The sequence below is a fragment of the Fulmarus glacialis genome, unplaced genomic scaffold (assembly GCF_000690835.1).
Source record: "Fulmarus glacialis isolate BGI_N327 unplaced genomic scaffold, ASM69083v1 scaffold861, whole genome shotgun sequence".
Taxonomy (NCBI): domain Eukaryota; kingdom Metazoa; phylum Chordata; class Aves; order Procellariiformes; family Procellariidae; genus Fulmarus; species Fulmarus glacialis.
Window position 1 is genome coordinate 124,367 of NW_009192184.1, and position 18,024 is coordinate 142,390.

General features: G+C 35.7%; 1 protein-coding gene across 1 annotated transcript in view; it reads right to left on the minus strand.

The window, feature by feature from the left end:
• CDC42BPA (CDC42 binding protein kinase alpha (DMPK-like)) overlaps window positions 1-18,024 on the minus strand; it is a 125,454-nt gene that overhangs the window by 71,122 nt on the left and 36,308 nt on the right. Inside the window, exons 5-10 of the mRNA XM_009586969.1 lie at window positions 8,247-8,340; window positions 7,281-7,481; window positions 6,442-6,690; window positions 3,233-3,312; window positions 1,990-2,156; window positions 1,409-1,531 (exon numbers count right to left, since the gene is read on the minus strand). Coding sequence (XP_009585264.1) covers window positions 1,409-1,531; window positions 1,990-2,156; window positions 3,233-3,312; window positions 6,442-6,690; window positions 7,281-7,481; window positions 8,247-8,340 — 914 coding nt within the window. The remainder of the gene's footprint in view (window positions 1-1,408; window positions 1,532-1,989; window positions 2,157-3,232; window positions 3,313-6,441; window positions 6,691-7,280; window positions 7,482-8,246; window positions 8,341-18,024) is intronic.

The following is an 18,024-nucleotide window of genomic DNA, read 5'->3' on the forward strand; positions in this document are numbered from 1 at the left end:
AAAGACACAGGATACTGGGCTAAGTAGATCTTTGCTTTTTGACTAGTCTGGGAGTTCTAAAGAAAGGCAGCATGACATTAATTAAAGAAATTCAGCTCTTTATCTGCACAGATTTCAAAAACACTTTCCAAATTTAAAGGGCTGAGATACTTGATAGCCAAATTTTTAGTTATCATAAAATCTTCATGAACTCTCTTCATTGCGCACCTTGTGCCGATTTATCAGATCATGAATTGATTAAATTCTCTATATCTAGATAGTTCTTTCCTTGTTTAATTGAGTGAATTAAACTCAAGAGAAAGTGCGGGGTATGCACAGAGACAGGAGGAGCCACATAGCTGTGCGCAGGACCCATTTTGACAGCAGAGTTTTGTTTGATCAGTTCTGCTGCTCATGGAACTGCAGCCTTATAGCCCATAGTGTCCTCTCTCACGGAAAACACTCTTCGCTACTCCCTGCCACTTGGAAAACTCAGTATCACTGTAGTTTCATGCACACAGCCCACCTCCCAGATAACCCACACTTTTCTAAAAGTAAATACGCAGAAAACCACGTCTCCCGTTTGAACTAGATTTTACTCCACATCCAGTTACAATGCACTAAGCAACAGCACACTATAAACCTCTGTGGTTTCAAAGAAAATACAAATATAAAATTGTGATCACATCTCACAAATTTGGCCCTTGCAAGGAAAATTCAACAGAAAATGAGATAATGAAAAATATCAATTGATGCTTAAATCATAACAAATCACCCTTCCATCAAATATTTTTAAGACTATTAAAACTGCTAGGCTAAAGTCTTCACCCCTCATGTTGTAAACAAGAAACACCACCTTCCTTCCTTCCAGTTTACTACCTATGTACCTTCATACCAGAGTGCAGAGGTGTACAAAGCAAGGAATGCTAAGGTGTGCTACAGTGAGTATGACTTCTGAAAGGACTGCAGTGACTTTTGATACTGCCAAAAATAACCAAACAAGTGCTCCATCTGCTCTTGCAGTACACATTGCAGGATGAAGGAAAAAGAAAAGGAGAAGAAAAAAAAAAAGGTAGTACTAACGAAACTGGTCACGGTTTCACAGATTCTCAGGTAGTGCCTGATTCACATCCATGTAAATTAGCAACACCACAATTTAGAACTAGTGGAACTTTACCACTAACAGTAATAGCAGAAGTCACTGAAATCTTTCTTCCTCCTTGCAACTGGAATTACTGAAGTACTGAATATTAAGTTGAATTTGTAGAAAATGTTGAGCTACCAATGAAGAGCGAAGGGTAAAATGAGAAGTAAAAATAGACTGAAGGACTCTTAGAAAGCAAAGTAAAACCAACATTACATTATGAGAAAAAATCTTGTCAAAATATTGTTTCCCATTACAGTTTTCACATTAATATTTATAACATACCTGTTACCTGTTTCTTCAACTTTTCAATTTCTTCTTTCAAACTTTTAATTTCTAAATCTTTGCTTGCTGTTATTGGGCCATCCACTGTTGAATACTGCAGAGCCTGGACTGTCTGGGTGGACTCTAGAAAAAGATGGAAGAGCGAGGGACAAATTACACTTCTGACATCTGAGGAGGTCAAAAAGATATCACTGATAAATTAAGACATGCCAAAAAGCCTCTCCACTGAGGATTCTACAATTTATGATTTCCAACTACTAAGTGCCAATTTTTCAGTAATTGTCAGCTTGTCAAACTAAGTTCTTAGAGGTTTTAAGAATGAAATCTTTATGCCATAGTAACCATGGCACAGTGTGAACAAAGTTAGCATGTTATAAGAAGTTGCGTACATAGGATATTTCAGGCATAAAGAGTAACAGAAGTTTAATTTGTCAACAGAAAAAATGAAGATAATTCTTTTCTGCTAGAAAGCATTCCAGGAGGTGTATTTATTTTCTTCCATGGTATAAAACATACCTTACAAAGCTACAAGCTAATCTAAGTCAAAAAAGTGATTGAATGATTTTTTTAAATGACTATACCTTGCAGTTTCCTACTAAGTTCAAGTTTTTCCTGTTCTAGACGTCTTATTCTCCTCTCATAAGCTTCTGTTGCTAAACTATCCTCCAAAGTTCTTTGAATGCTGGCATCAAGATCCATGGAGGGTGGTCCAGCTGTCAGTCTTAGACAGCTGCGGTCTGAAAGCACACTGGGGGAAAAAAATTAAACAGTATTGGATTTTACAACAGGCTGTGTTTAAAATAATTTTTAAAAAATTGTATCAACCAATGAATAGTTGTTGAAATTGTTAATTACTATGTAATTTATTTATACAGTCAAATAATACCTTCTTAGTATGTGCTCATTAAAAATTGAATTCATTTTTACCTAGCATGACTGATCTCCTCAATGCATTTTTTGTTACACAAAAGTGAATGAACTCCTGATTAAAAATGATCATTATGGACAGTCTACATCAGCCAGATAGCAAAAAGCAACAATCTAGATAATTAGTAAGATTACAGTAACAGTTTATTTTAAAATAGTTAATCAAGTTTCCCAAATACTTTAAAGACAACAGTCACAACAAATGCTGTGAAATTATCACACGACAACTAGGGCAGGTACATATCAGAAATGCTGTGGCCCTGATTCTGTGGATACTCATGTACGCATACTAGTGCTTATGCAAACAATCCTTTTGAAGTCTACAGGACATGTCACTTAACCAGCATTAAGCACATGTGTTTGCAAAAATATAGGCCTGGTTTTTCAATGGTTGTAAACATTCTTTATTTATTTAATTTCATAAACGATCAAGAGGCATACATGGACTTCCTTGTTACTGTTCAATTTAGCAGTAGAGATGAACATGACAAATACCACATTAATACCAAATATCAATAAAAGTAATTTTTTAAAAATTTCCATTCAGACTTATATGAGTGTCAAAGGACTAGAAATAAAACTGTTTTTAAAGTCTAATAAGCTAAGTTCTCTCTGGGTCAACACATCTGGTCTTAACTTTGCTATAGGCAGTTAACTTCATACATTGTCTGAAAACCACCTTTCTGAACAAAACTCCTCTGAACACAGGTGCTGACCTTTAAATTCATGTAAATTTTACCTGCAGAGAGCTCATTCTTTTGGACAGACAGCATTTTAGATTATGGCCTAGTAACTTCCTCAATAAACCACATTCTTAGGCATCTGTTTTGTTTCAGAGACAGAAACTTAAGATATTATGTAACTATCCTACAGGCAATTTTGGAACTCTTAACTTACCAGCTACTTGTATATGTGAAACCCACAAATGGTAAATGATGGCCAGAAAATGCAGTGTGTGATGGTGGAGGCATTGTTTCCTAGAAAAATAATAGGACAGTTGAGTAAGTAATACCCTACTGGACTTAAAAGAAAAATATTTTCGAGTTTAACCATATGTGAAGTGTTAGTGATAATATCATACTAACTATATTCGTAGTCAACCTTATCTACAGCCCAAATATGAAACGGCATCACCTAAATCTATTTATAATAGCATGCAATATACAAAAATATAGCATGCTGGCATAAAAATGCTTTTCTAATTAAATAGGCTATCGTTGGAGGAAAGCAGAATATTACACATATTAAAAGCCAATTTATTCCTCCTTTTTTCCAAGAAACTCTTAGCACAAAGAGTATCACCTTTTATTCCTTCCTATACTCCTCTCGCTATTTAGTTAGCAGGGCTTTCTGCCTGTAGATTTACCAACCCCACTTCTGACCGGTCCATCTCTATTTTGAGAGAACAATAGTCAGACATTTACTAGAAAGAAGTAATACAACCCGGTTTTCTAATCCCATTAGTGCTTTTACCATTTCTTCCTTCATTGCTCCTTTTTCCTGCCAGACAAAGAACTACAAACCAAGACAAATCTTTGAGCTTCTCCTCAGGCTAAAATAACCCTGTTGCTATATTTCTTGAACCATTATAAGTTCTAATATTCTTAAATATCCTGTTAAAAGTTTCCTGTTTAACCCCAAAACGCAAGGTTTATGTCGCTATACTAGAGATGACCTTGGTCATCAAAAGAAACTCCCTAAGAAGATTATCACACTGAAAGTGCTAAAAGGTTCTAAATTCTAAGAAAAGGTAACATAATGATTTTTTTCAAACAAACAAAAGGAAGAAAGGAACCAGTTGTACATTTTTACATGTAAAACTCAGCAGGAGAGAACAAGCCTTATTCAAAAGAAATCTAAAATTACCTTTTCAGTGGTGGCGTCAGCTATATTACATCACAACCTTGACCTTTTAGCAGGCAAAAATCTTCACATCGAAAAAGAGTTCCCAGAATAAAAAGCAATACCAATGACATGGCTAGATTATGTAAGTACATCAAGTCTACATTGCTGGGCATTTTGGAAACGAATGAAAACACCAAATTACAAAGCCTTAATTTTCCACTAATTGATAATAAAAATAGCAATTATTACACATTATGGTTAGGAAAAGTAGAATTCTTTACTTCTCCTTCATATTTTATTTTCGTATTTCATAGATTCGAGTTTCAAAACCGTTTTTACAAATAACTTTAAAAAAGACCAAACGCATAATTGTGTGATTTTAACAGTCCATATGACAGTTTTCAGTTACCACACAGGTAACAATGTCGGTTCTAAAATATCGTATCTATTGATAACAATGTAAGATTCTGTAAAAGAATTTCTTTGCTGATTCTTTGGCAGAGATCAAAACACTTATTTCCGCTACTTGTGTGAATTCAACTGTATTATCACACTGACAAAATTATAACTGAATCCACATCTATCATGCCTATCAGTAAGGCTACTAAACCAAACATTTAAAAGCTAAAAACCCGCAGAAAGGTGCAAAAAGAAATGGTAAAAATATAACCTTAAATTAAACAAAACGAAAAATTACCTTCACATGTTTCAAATGAGGAAACTGAAAATGAAGCTCCAGAAATGAGTGTTCACCTCGAACAGTTCAATAGCATTGCTTTTCACCCCCAGAAGTCTAAAGCAAATTAAGAATCGGACTCTGTTTTCACATCTGAGTCTAATAACTCATCACAGGAGCATTCTTTCTTCACCTGCAGCTCCTTGCTTCTTTATAATGGGAAAATATTCACACCACACAGGCACCTTTTGAGTGCCTCAGTTGCGAGATTACGCTCTAAAAAGGAAGACCCCTGGACTGGCCAACATTAGAACGAGTGAATAACCTCCAACAGCTATTTCAGCTTCACAAACATGGCATCACAAAGACTTGTTACACACAGCATCCATTGCTGCCACCCAACCCTGATAGCTGTTCCTGGACAAAATAATGTGCAAACAGGTATCTGAAGAGTGTATAAAAAAGTTTTAAGATAAAAATACTTTAGTTGTGAAGGGAGATGGGCAATACTAGATGCAAGTGAGGAAAAACTGAGGAAAAAATGAAAAAAATGCAAATTGTCCTATGCAGCTAGACTGATTTTCTTAACTTGCCTATAAGAAAGGACTCTGAGACCTAATGCTCCACACCACATATGTCTACCACTGGATTTCTTTTAAGCAAAGTGTTTTCCATATTTTACTGTGCAGTTGGAGGAAAGTGAATGCAAATAATGATCATCCTGCCTATATCAATTCATGTTGCCTATCACTTATCTGCAGGTCCAGGAAGCTCAGTGGAATTGAGATGCACAGGCAGTTCAGAAAACAAAAGCAAAAATGGTGAAAATGCTTCACCCCTCATGTAAACAGCAGGTTTCTGCACCTTTCAACAAAGACACACAAAAAAAAAGTATTTCCAAGGAGACAACACAAGGCATTCCTCTGATGCTAAGACCTCTATCATCTGCCAATGTTCCTGTTCAAAAGCACAGTAACACTAAGGTTGTTAAAAATCAATAGTTGCAACGCTTTTTAAGCAAAGGCAAAATCATTTGTTTCTTACGAAGATTGTTCCCGAAAAAACGGTTGTAACATTCCTCCTAAATTTCCCAAAACTCAACTCAAGTAGGAAACAAGCTGGAAAAATTTTAGTGGGAATGAACTGAATGGAATCTGACAGAGATATGAGCAATTAGCGTAGAGCACTACAGTAAAATGCATTATGCAAACTTAGTACGAGTCTCAACAATGCTCTGCTGCTAGAAATACCGTGTCTTGCAGACTATCTACATGTAAATGTATTATTCTTTATAAGACCTGGACACTAAGAACTTGTTACTGCAAACAACAGATGTATGTGTTAGTTAAACACATATAAAGTTACAATGAGTTTACAAAATTGAACCGAAGTTATCTTTACACATACATGTTTGGAGGAACAGCCTCCAAACTATGAATGTATTCCCCCTACAGTTCTTCAAAGCAGCACTTTATTGTTTATGCAGAACATAGTGAACACACTGAAATAAACTGCTATTTACATATATTTTGTTGTAAAGTATACTACAAAAGCAGATTTGTCAAAATGTTAATTCTATACTTACAGAATTTTTTAAGCAATCATCATCCACATCGAAGTTTGATGTATCAGTGGGGCTGCTGACTTCTGGGATGTAAGGTGCCTCACAGTTTCTAATGTTGTCCCAATCAATCCCAGCAAAAAATGGATGGTTCTTAAAGTCTTCTATCCCATTTTGTCCAAGTCGATGCTCTCTGCTACAAATGAGCCTTCGGATAAGGTCCTTTGCACTTTCAGAGACATCTGTCACTTGAGCAGGAAACTGAAACCTCTCCTTAAGGATTAAAATAAGAGAAAATAAGTTTATTACCAAGAAAAAGTTGGAAAAATCACCCTTCTTAGTGGAAATTATTGTGTAGAAAAAGAAATGTGCAAATACTCCAGTTCTAAATATATGCAGTAAGGTTTCTAGGAAAAAGACGTCCCCAAAGGATAGAAACTATCGACATTTTTTTGTCTCCTAGTTTTTCTTCTTTATTTAAATTTCTCTTACACTGTCGAATTCTACAGCTACCTCCATGTGGAAGAATGTTTAAGAATCTTCTGCATAAGCCAACCAATGGATCCCGCCAGAAGAAAGCAACGCAAAAGGAGCGATGTAATGTAGCCAAGATTTACTTCAGACAGTGAACTAATAGCCATGTTTCCAAATCCAGATTTTTAGTTTTGAACTGCTTTATCCTAAAGCAAAGTCATCTGCAATCCATAACCATAAACTTACTATATGGAAACATTTTTTGTTCTATATTTATGAACATTAACATAATTAGGACATAAAACCTCATTTTTAAATACGCCTCAAAGTTACCCTATTACTTATTAAAAATTAGCTTAGAGAGAGACAGAAAGAGAAAGTGCACTAACTTTGTGGTTCATTATTTTCCCATAGGTCTCCACCAAGGACTCAGCATAAAAGGGCGTTTCTCCATAAAGCATTTCATACATGCAAACGCCTAGGGACCACCAGTCACACTCGGGCCCATACTTCCCTTTTCCATCTTCCATGGCCTGCAAGATTTCTGGAGAGATGTAGTCTGGTGTTCCAACTGCCACTGAAGATTGGACCTGTAGAAGTTACATTTCCAGGACTAAAATCAACTTTCATCGTTACAGACGATGCTGTTTGTGGCACTGTGCATGTATATATAAATTTAGCCTAGTGTTCTCGTTATAACAGTAACAACTAAACACAATAAAAACGCTTCTAAATTAATGAAGAATGCCTAAGCATCTAAAGCACTACATTAATAGGCATCCTAGTAACATACTTTTGCTCAACTCTTACAAATATTTAATAACAGAGAAAGAACAAAACTGTCAATTCTTAGGCTTAGAGTTGTTATTAAGTAATTATAGATTAGGTAATCACATATCTTAACTCAAATACTTTGTAACACTCTGGGATATAATTAACACACTGGAATTACATTCTAGTCACACCTACTACATACTGTGCAAGTTTAAATATACTACTAAAATATGATTATATGCTAATTGTATCTTATCCTGCTTATAGTAAAGCTTACATTTTCGATAAAGATTAGAGCTCAGAGTCAAAACTGAGAGATTCATAGTTCATCAACAAATACCTACTCAGTACTGATAGTGCAGCTAGCTTCTCTTTATTTATTATTTACTTATTATTTATTACGCAGTAAATCCAAGCAAAGTGCAGTCATATTTTGAACCGAGGTTAGTTACATACCAATACCATTACAATTCCATTTTGTTTCACATAAGGCACCTTTTCTCTTTATTAGCACACATTTTAGCAGCTAGCAAAGGACTGAAGAAAAGGTGTTTAGGAATATATCATTCTTTCTAATTTACCGTTCCATCTTCCATCAGTTTCAAACAAGAACCAAAATCTGCTAATCGAATATGTCCATTCATATCCATCAAAATGTTGTCTGGTTTAATATCCCTGCAAATAAAACACATTTCAGAATTAGTACAAAAATGTATTGCATAACATATAGTCCAAGTATTAACTCTGCAACACCCTTCTCATTCAAAACCAGCAACAGATCAGTAGATAAAACACAATCACTCATCATATGATGAAATTTGCACCAAGGACATTTCATGACAGGGGCTGTGGATCAAATCATATAATGCCTGTTAATTTTAGTAAGAATCGTGTGGTCGAATTCCTCACACCTCTCATAGGTAGATAGTAGAATCTTACTCGCTCTGAGCTTTTGTAAGTAAAACTTTTAAATCATCTAAAGAATTTTAGTGAAGAACTCTCAAGTGAAAGACACATGCTTATACTGGAGCTGTAAAACAATCTCTAAGTTCTACTATAGAACAAAGATCAATGAAACCCTAAAATAATTAATGCATTTTTAAATTTAGTGTCCAACAGTTTTCTCTCACGTACATCTCAGCTCACTATGTACATCTGTCGTACTTCTGCTGAAATGACCAACAAAGCCATTGTACACACTGCTGCAGCTCTGCTTGGCCAAATTCTGCAGCTGTCTCACTCAGGTCATGATATACATGGAAAAATCTTTCTAAGCAGGCAACATAATAAATACTCCTTATTTTGCAAATTTGACTCTTTTTTTTGATCTCATGTTTTACAGATACCTAAGTATACTAAAATACAGATAAAGTGTATGCCCCCAGTATGCAACTGACTAGGACGAAAGCATCTATGCTTTCTAAGTTACCAGAGGGGCACTTATTGTTCGAACTTGCAAACTAGGTTCAAATGTTGAAATTCCTTTTCATTAAAGTACAGTTATTAGAAATATCCATTAAGCTACATTTTTTAAATATATGACATTATTACATTCTTACTCTAACCTCATCTATTATATTCAAAAGGTAAATTACGACTGTATGAATAAAGTACTACGAGTACTTTCTCAGTGAACAGTCCTTTATAAGACGTAAGATCAAATCCCCTAAAACAAACGAAAAAAACAAGTGAAGCCCTGACTTTGCTTCATTCCCCTAACAACTTATAAATAAATGTCATCAATTGCTTTGCAGACAAATTTCAAAATATTCACAAGCTAAGATGTTCACGTTGCACAAGAGCAAGGTTTTATTGGTTTTTTGGTGTTTTTAAATAAAAACTGAGTTATAAACAATGTTTACTGAGAATTTATAATGGCAAAAAAATTAGAACCACACCTTGAACAATATTATAGAAGCAATGGCATGGAGGTGTCGCACTGTTATACACTCAGTATGGTAACAGTATGCTGTTTTGAAGCAACGTACGTTCTGAATTTGTGTTACCCAAAGACAAGCAGGCAGTGGTCCATGCTGAAAACAAATTTTAGCCATCTTCCAAACATGCAGAAACATTTACAAAGTAAAAAGCAAACGCTACTTAAGAAATCATACTTCCGCATCTCGCAACTGAGCATAAAGACAATTCTTTACAAAGTAAATCATAAAAATTAACCGAGTCCATTCACTAAATAACATTCTTCCACTTGATTTTTGCTGACACTGAATATGCCAAAGAATTGCAACCTCCAGATTGAGAGAGTTTTATTTATTTTACATTCACCCACCAAAAACATTCCTTAAACATGTTCCTAAATAAAAACAAACACATGCTATGGAGACCTCTGGAATTATAACTTCAGTTTAGAACACTTTGCAAAAACATGCACCTAAAAATCAAGTTCCTCTTAGAAGCTGGACCTAGTTCAAGCTAAACAAAAACATGAGTCACCCTTGAGGCTCCATTTATCCATGTTCTATCTTTTAATATATTCCCAAGAGAAATAATAATAATAATCATCATCATACCAACCTCCCTCATTCGATCTCACAAAACAGCAGAAAACATGAAAAATCTCACTCTGTTGTCAACACTGTGCAAAAACAAACGTGCAAACAACATTGAAAGCACTCAGAGGAACACGTATTTCTTGCAAAGTGAAGTTTGTAAGGCTCAGTAATAACTTCATAAGAACAATTTTTATAGTTAAGGAAAAAAAGAGACCAACTTAATGCATACAAATTCTTTTCAGCTCTTGTAACAGAAGGTATGGGTTATGAACAACTGTTCTGAATTCAACTGAACTACGTTAATAAAAGACAGTTTGAAAGACAAGAATTGCTGGCACCTGCACAGCAGAGTAGGCTATAAGCAAAGGGAAAGGTAAGAAAATTATGAGCCCCAGAAGGGAACAAAGGAAGGGGAGTAATTATTGCCGGTGTAACTGAAGAGTTCAAAGGTGGTGATTATGGGGAAAAATAATGTCATAAAACCTGCATCTCTGCTGAGCCTGCAACTGTTAAATTCCATTAGAATTAGAGTTTTGTTCCAGGTTTTTGTTTTGAATGACATTTGATGACTCTCCTTTAGTGATTAAAACTGAGTCTTCTCCTGTTCTAAACAGAATATGGTCTTCCCTCTTCACACCCACTCCACATTCCCTGGCTTATCCCAGTTTTTTCACTGTATGAACTTGTTCCCTCTTCCCACGCTTCCATCTCACCTGCAGTTTTATTCCTATCATCCTCTGCCTCCTAGACTCACCTCAAAAGTTGAGATGTCCAATCCTCCACGGCCTATCAAACCCAAATCTCCTCCCCTTTTATTTCCTTTGTTCACTCTCAGCTTCTTCACTCCTAAGTCCTAGTCTCCCTGCATGTACACTAATGTTTCTTCCTCCCATCTCAGTCCTCAGCAGTCAGTATTTCCCCATAGTCACTTCTCAGATTCCCCTCCCATTCCCACTGGCTTCCTATTCCTCTAATCCTTACTATCCTCTTTCCTCATGACCAATTTTTGTTCTGTTGCACAGGAATCTTCTTGCGCATCAAAAGAAAGAGCACTATTACAACAAAGAGCCTCCACACTGTCTCTATTTACCAACATCTCCCAAAACTGCAAGGCAAGTCCCTTCATTCTTACAGCTCTGAAACTGCAAACCTACAGCAGAAGAAAACTGAAAAGCATTTAGGGCCCAAACTCTGCATATGGTTGTTTGAAACTCTTATCAACTGGCTTATTGGGGGGGAAATTATAACCTGAACATATCTAGGTGGGGGGCAGAAGAATGAAAATATGTCCATGACTCAAGGAAGATTCTCTCCTGGATTTCAACAGTGCTTCCATATCTCAGAGCAGAAGAATTTCTCAAAGGGCTTGTAAGAATTGTTTTATTCATTTAAAATCTATATAGGAAAAGCAATGCATGTTTCTTGATCTTGTTCCTGGAAAGAGATGACACTTACTGCTTCAGGCAGATACTAAGGAAGGAAAATTCCAGACCAAGTAGCTAAAATCTGGCAAAAGTAATGAGCAAATAACAAAGTTACATGGTTTAGTGAATAGACCACTGGGCTGAATCTCAGTAGGTAAGAGTTACTGGGTGATTGTGGGCAAACCATTTCAGCATTACTCAACAGTAACACTGGTGCTCAGTCAAGCAACTAATATCATCTGGCTAGAAGGCTACAGAGCACTAATATACTCCAATAACCCTATAATTAGTTCACTATAATAAAAGAAAAAGATCTGCTCACTTGAAATATGAAATAATAATTCAGTTTCAGGAAGTATAAGCATTTGGAAGCCATTTTATGAATCAAGAAGATGAAGATTTATAGTGGGAACAAGTACTGAATTAGGGGAATTGCTCTGACATCACTTGAGACCCTCTTGAGACCCTGAGTTCTACCAAGTCCCAGACAGTTCAGCCCTACTCTTGAGAGCAGCTTCTGTGGGAAGTCCAATGTGCAATGGGTTCAGGTTGCCAGAGCTAGACCTGGTACAAATCAAGCTAGTACAAGTTCTTCAAATGTACTCCACAGTGAATTAAGGGGACACGGGTACGCAGCATACCCAAAGAAATACAAACCTTCCTTAAATCAACCTTTTTGTAGCACTGCCATCTGAGGATGTGAACTGAGCAAAGACTGCTGTTCTGCTTTTTTTTGAATGAGTGATATACCAGCATCAAAGGAGCTAGAAGTTTGGACCAAATAAACTTCTTTAAAAACAGGTATTTCCATGTAAACCATGACTCCAGCACACAGTACAGGAGTGCCTTCTATTTTTCTGAGCTGCACTGGCCTTGCCTGTAGGAGAAAATCAGCACTGCACAGCAGCTTGGATAAAGTGATGCTCTTTGTATTTGTTTTGCAGATTTTCATTATTTGCTTCTGTTCATCTGGAGAATGTTACAGGAATAAACAGTCTGTGAGATACTGGAAACCACTTGCACAGAAAATGAGTGGGGAGGCTTATGAAAAAATTTTGAAAAATCTTTAATGAATCATTTTTCATAATGCTTCTTGGTTTCATTTGGGGAGCTGTTCTTCAGATTGGCATGTTTACCCGGATGACTTCACTCACCTCTCTTTAAAACAGTTTACTTTCTTAAGCCATAATTAAAACCCAAACATTTTACATGTTAATATAAACAACATTCTGAAATGGCACTACAGCAGACATCTGGATTATTACTATTCATTTTGATTTCTCTGTTAATGAGCCAGAGTAGAATTTCATTTGTTCAGTAAGACTCGAGAAAAAGTATTCCCCCTGAGACGTGCTAAATCCACAGCACATTCCAGCTGTAAAACAAACTAAAAAGAATTTTTAATACATGTGAATGTGTTTTTTTCCTGGATTCATTTCTGATACTAAACGAAACTTCAGGAACCGTAAGGTCTTGCATATTGAAATTTGGACTAGACAACCTCCTTAAGTTCCTTCCAACTTGAATTATCTGATCATCTTATGGTTTCTAAGTATACCTAAGGTTCATCTATGTCATTCTTTGAATCATTGAATCAATGTTATTCAGTTATTTGCAAGACCACATGGAGTTCCTCAGGTCTACAGCACAGGAAGCAGCAGATTCCAGAAGAATCTTAAGTTAATTTTGTTTCATGGGCAGCCTCATGGAGGCAGAGGACCAGACAAACAGAAAGGAAGATACATCAAAAACAGAGTGACATTCAATGCAAGAACTGTAACACAATGATTAAGCAGCAGTCGTGTCAGACACTACTAAAGATTATGCCAACGGACCAACTCACAGGCCCACATACTTAACTTTACACGATAAAAACCCTTCTGGCATTGAAGAGTTTGTGACCAAGAGAAGGGGTCCCTCTTCTTGGTAACTGTACAGTTATGACACAGAGTGTACTCACTTTGGTTATTCATTTGTAATGTATTTTTTCTTTTTTTCAAAACGAAAATGATCAGGCAGAAATGGAAGAAAAGGTGAGTCCTCCTCTGTAACTAATATCAACAAAAGGTGGCCAGATGGTGCAAGGGGACACCTCTCAATATGTCCTCATTGGAATAAACATTTCAGATGGTAATGGACTGTCCTCATGTACACAGCTGAGCTCTTAAAAAAGCAGCAGAACTGAAGTGACAATAAAGGGGCTGATGTGGTTCTAAATTCAACAACTGCAATGTGAGCTGAGCCTGAGAAAGAAATGGACCTGTCTGAAATCAAAGGAGCAATTTGATAGCTGAGCTACCAGTTTATTTTAGCCCACTGGATAAGAAAGGGATAATTTGGAGAACAAATTTTTATTTCTAATGTTAATATTAGAAAAACATGGAAATCAATTCATTTTCCTAAACAGGTCACATGCCCCAAGACATGCTGTTTTTGAATAGTAAAGAACAAAGGGAATAGCTTACATTAAATTATTTTTCAGTGAAATCTTCACATGAATAGTATTTTTTAATGCTACCAATGCAAATTAAAATACCAGCAGATGAGAAAAATAAATTTGTTTCAGGTGTAACCGCTGGCACAGAGAAACTGATCCAGGCAACTTATTACTAATTGAGAATTTCACAGCACATTATTTTCTCATTATACATGCAAGAGCATTCCCCAAAAGTATAAATCAAAAGGTTAAAAGCAGACATCAATGGTTATAATTTACCCACTCTTACAACGAGAAATGTTATCCTTTGCCAAGTTACCTACTCTAAAAAAAACATAACCAAATTCTTACTGCCAGAATGCCTGGACTTTTTATTCAAAGTTCCTTCAGAACACAGGATTATCCTTAGTCAGAACAGAAGTCTGGCAAACTGTTTATTTTACTCCCTGTTGTTGTTTCAGGCACACTTTTCTTCCACGCTCCTTCTCACACAGAAATGCTACATCCATAACAAAAAAATGAAGACATTTGGTTTTGGTAGTGTTCCAATGAAAGGAGAAAATCTGGTGTCTGTGAAGTTTTTATTAAGGTATTCAGTGATGCCATATTGACAGCCCGCTTAAGATATGTCGAGTGAAACAGCTGGTGAACTTCGATCAAGAATGCTAGTCAATTGATGCATTTTTTTTTCACAGTCGAACCTACGGGCATTAATGTCCAGGAGCTTATTTGTATTTTCCATTACACTGTACTGGATTATATCAAAGTCAAAGTTGCCATACTCTGCCAGCTAAAGTTTATCTGAATTCTAGTGAGGAAAAACTAGAAATAGGCTCCATCTGGCAGAAAGACCGATGTGCAATGAGCCAAATTAGATTTGGACAGTCGGCAGTTATTCTTTAGTAATCCCAATAAGATAGGCTGCACAAGATAGCAGCATGAGAAAACTGGAATATGTTCTACCTCATTAACTGCGCCTCTTATCAAGACTCTACGGTGCCTTCTCCTAAACAGACACTCCTCCACTTTTGGGTGGAATCCAAAAAGCGCATATTTCAATTGAATTCAAAATCATTTAAATAACTTTGATCACAACCTTATTATTTACATAGCACCCAAACAGTTGCATCATGTTTGTATATTAAACAAAACCTGCTTCATATAAAGCTGACAAACTAAAGCTTGCAACTGAAAAAGGTGTAGTAGCCTTGCAATAGCCTTGAAGTCAATAGCAATAGTCAAAGACTAAACACTTTAGGATTTGAGCCTTAATAAGCAAAGCAACTACATGGAAAAAATAAATGCTATAAACAATCTTATTTTAAAATTACAATGAGGAGGTTCAACTTTTTTTTTCTTAAACAGTGTCTTGATACTGCAAAACTCCCTTGTTTTCTCATTAACTCTTGATAGTAAATCATTATGTATGTGTTGTTCCAGGAACACCCAGTAATTCACCTCTACTAAAAGAATCTCGCTACTCTCAGCAGCAGGAGATTCATCTAAATCTCATTAAAGTCAGTGGACAGACTCCCATCAATTACTAAGAAACATCAACCAAACCAAGACAATAAACGTTCCAGATCCGTGATATAGTCATTATTTATTGATCGGTGTGTGCAATTTTATATTTATACTGTTACACATCCTAACCAAGTTTTATTCTTAGTAATATTACAAAACCAAATGAAAGACAATACAGAAATCAAGGTTTCATGTACTAGAAGCAGTACATGTGCTACATCACATACAGAATCAGGTATTGAATCCAAACTTACTTAGTTTCAGACTATACATTCTGCCAAAGTGTACTTTTTTAATCTCTAATGCAGCTTGAGAGGAATAACTTCTCTGTCCACTAAAAATAAGGTAATCACATTCCTCTTTTACTACAAAGAACTTGCACCACAGACGTGAAGTATACAATGCAAAAAAGACTAAGGCAAATTGTTATCCACATTGGAGTGTGGGTAACACAAGTAGTAATGAATTTAAATCCCAATGAAAGATACTTAGATGAGACATTAGAAAACACTTTTGTAATAATGACAGTAGGACACTGGTACAAATTGCTTAGGGAAATTTCACCATCTCCATCACTGTATTTTTTTAAGAACTGGTTAGACAAACATCCGTCAAGAGTGGTTTAGCTATAGTTTGATCTTGCCTTGCAGCAGACAAAAAGTATTAGCTGACCTCTCCAAGTCCTCTCCCAATCATTTTCCCTATCTTTAATTTCTGCCACTCAGACAAGTATTCTGGACACAACACAGTATTTACCTTATGGTATCTGATGTTCTTTATGAATTTCAAATGCTAATAAAGGAAGTAATAACAAACAACAGGGAATAAGTACATCAGCCAACACATATATATCTTGAGTTTGTTCAGGCACTGATATTCATTCCTGAACAATTGAACTGACTGCAGTTACTGGCTTATAAATATATGCTCCACCACATCGTATTATAATGTCCTAGAATTAATTTACCTTAGAAAAATGTCCCCCTGTTGCCTTTGTGCATATGTATTTGCTTTCAAATAATGGCTCTCTCAAATATGATAACAGTTCTAAAACAAGTATAATTATTTTTAAAAGCTACTTATATCCAATTTTTTTTCCTTCTTTTAAAAAAATAAGTACAAGAAGTGATTTGAAAAATTCTTTTTGATAAGTGCTTGGCAGCTACATACTCCCTGTAGCTATTGTCTTTCATCTAAAATGCTAATCAACTGACAGAACCAGATATCTATGGAGAAAACCCTCACATCCAGGCTAGTCCCCTCATGCAGTATTTTGAAGAGATGTCAGGGCAAAGTCACTTGTGATGTCTAAGGATTATTTCTATTGTCTTGTCAGTTGTACAGTCTAAAAGCAGGAACACACTGTGTCATTTTATAACCATTTTAAATTCAGTACCTTACAATGCTGATTTACAGATGTCATTTTAAACACCTATGAAATAAAAATAAAAGAGTTGTAGACATTATCAGAAAGACAATTCCTTACGGCAAACAATCATGGACATAACGGAAAGTCTGATAACCAATGCATCCTGAAATTGGTAAAAGTTGCAAAAAATAAAATAAAGGAAGTTAATTGAAATAGTCTGACTACCAAACATTGGAACCGTCAAAAAACAAACAAATGAAAAACCCAAAAAATAAACTGGCCTCTTACAGTAGAGCAAGAATATAGAAGCTGGTAACTTTCCTCAGGGTTGTCTCGTACCTGAGTTATTCACATTAGACCAAAAAACTTGTAGGGACTCAAATATAAAATTGGGCACACATAAAGAATTGAACATTTGAGTGTTTAATAATGCATTGATCTTGAACAGAATAGTATCGTTTAGTAAAAATTCATGCATAAAAACATGAGAGCCTTGTACTGTATTTCTTTTCAGGTAATTTTAATAGTTTCAAATAGCTATTTATGATGGTCTCCCAGGATGCAAAATATTTGAGGCACAAGCATAAAATTTTTGAAAGATGTGCAAACAAAAGATGGGAGAAACAAAACAGGAATGTTTTTTATTTTTTTTTAGAAACAAAAGCCAATTTGAAAAACAAGCATTTGGTTTGAGAAGTCCAAACATCAGCATAGGAAATCAGTAAAAATTGCTACTAACTGAGTGCAATTTGTAAAACTCAAGAGGGAGACAATGCTCAGAAAATGAGATAAATATTCTTACATGAAACAAGACAAGTTGTAACATAACTACAGAACAATAGTCTAAAGCTCTAGAGGTAGTATGCTATTCATTGATCAAAGTCAAACCAGAATTATGGTTAATTTGAAAGGACTACTCAAAATCCATGGTGCTTGGCAATCATAGAATCATAGAATCATTAAGGTTGGAAAAGACCTCTAAGATCATCAAGTCCAACCGTCAACCCAACACCACCATGCCCACTAAACCATGTCCCTAAGTGCCTCATCTACACGTCTTTTAAATACTGCCAGGGATGGTGACTCCACCACTTC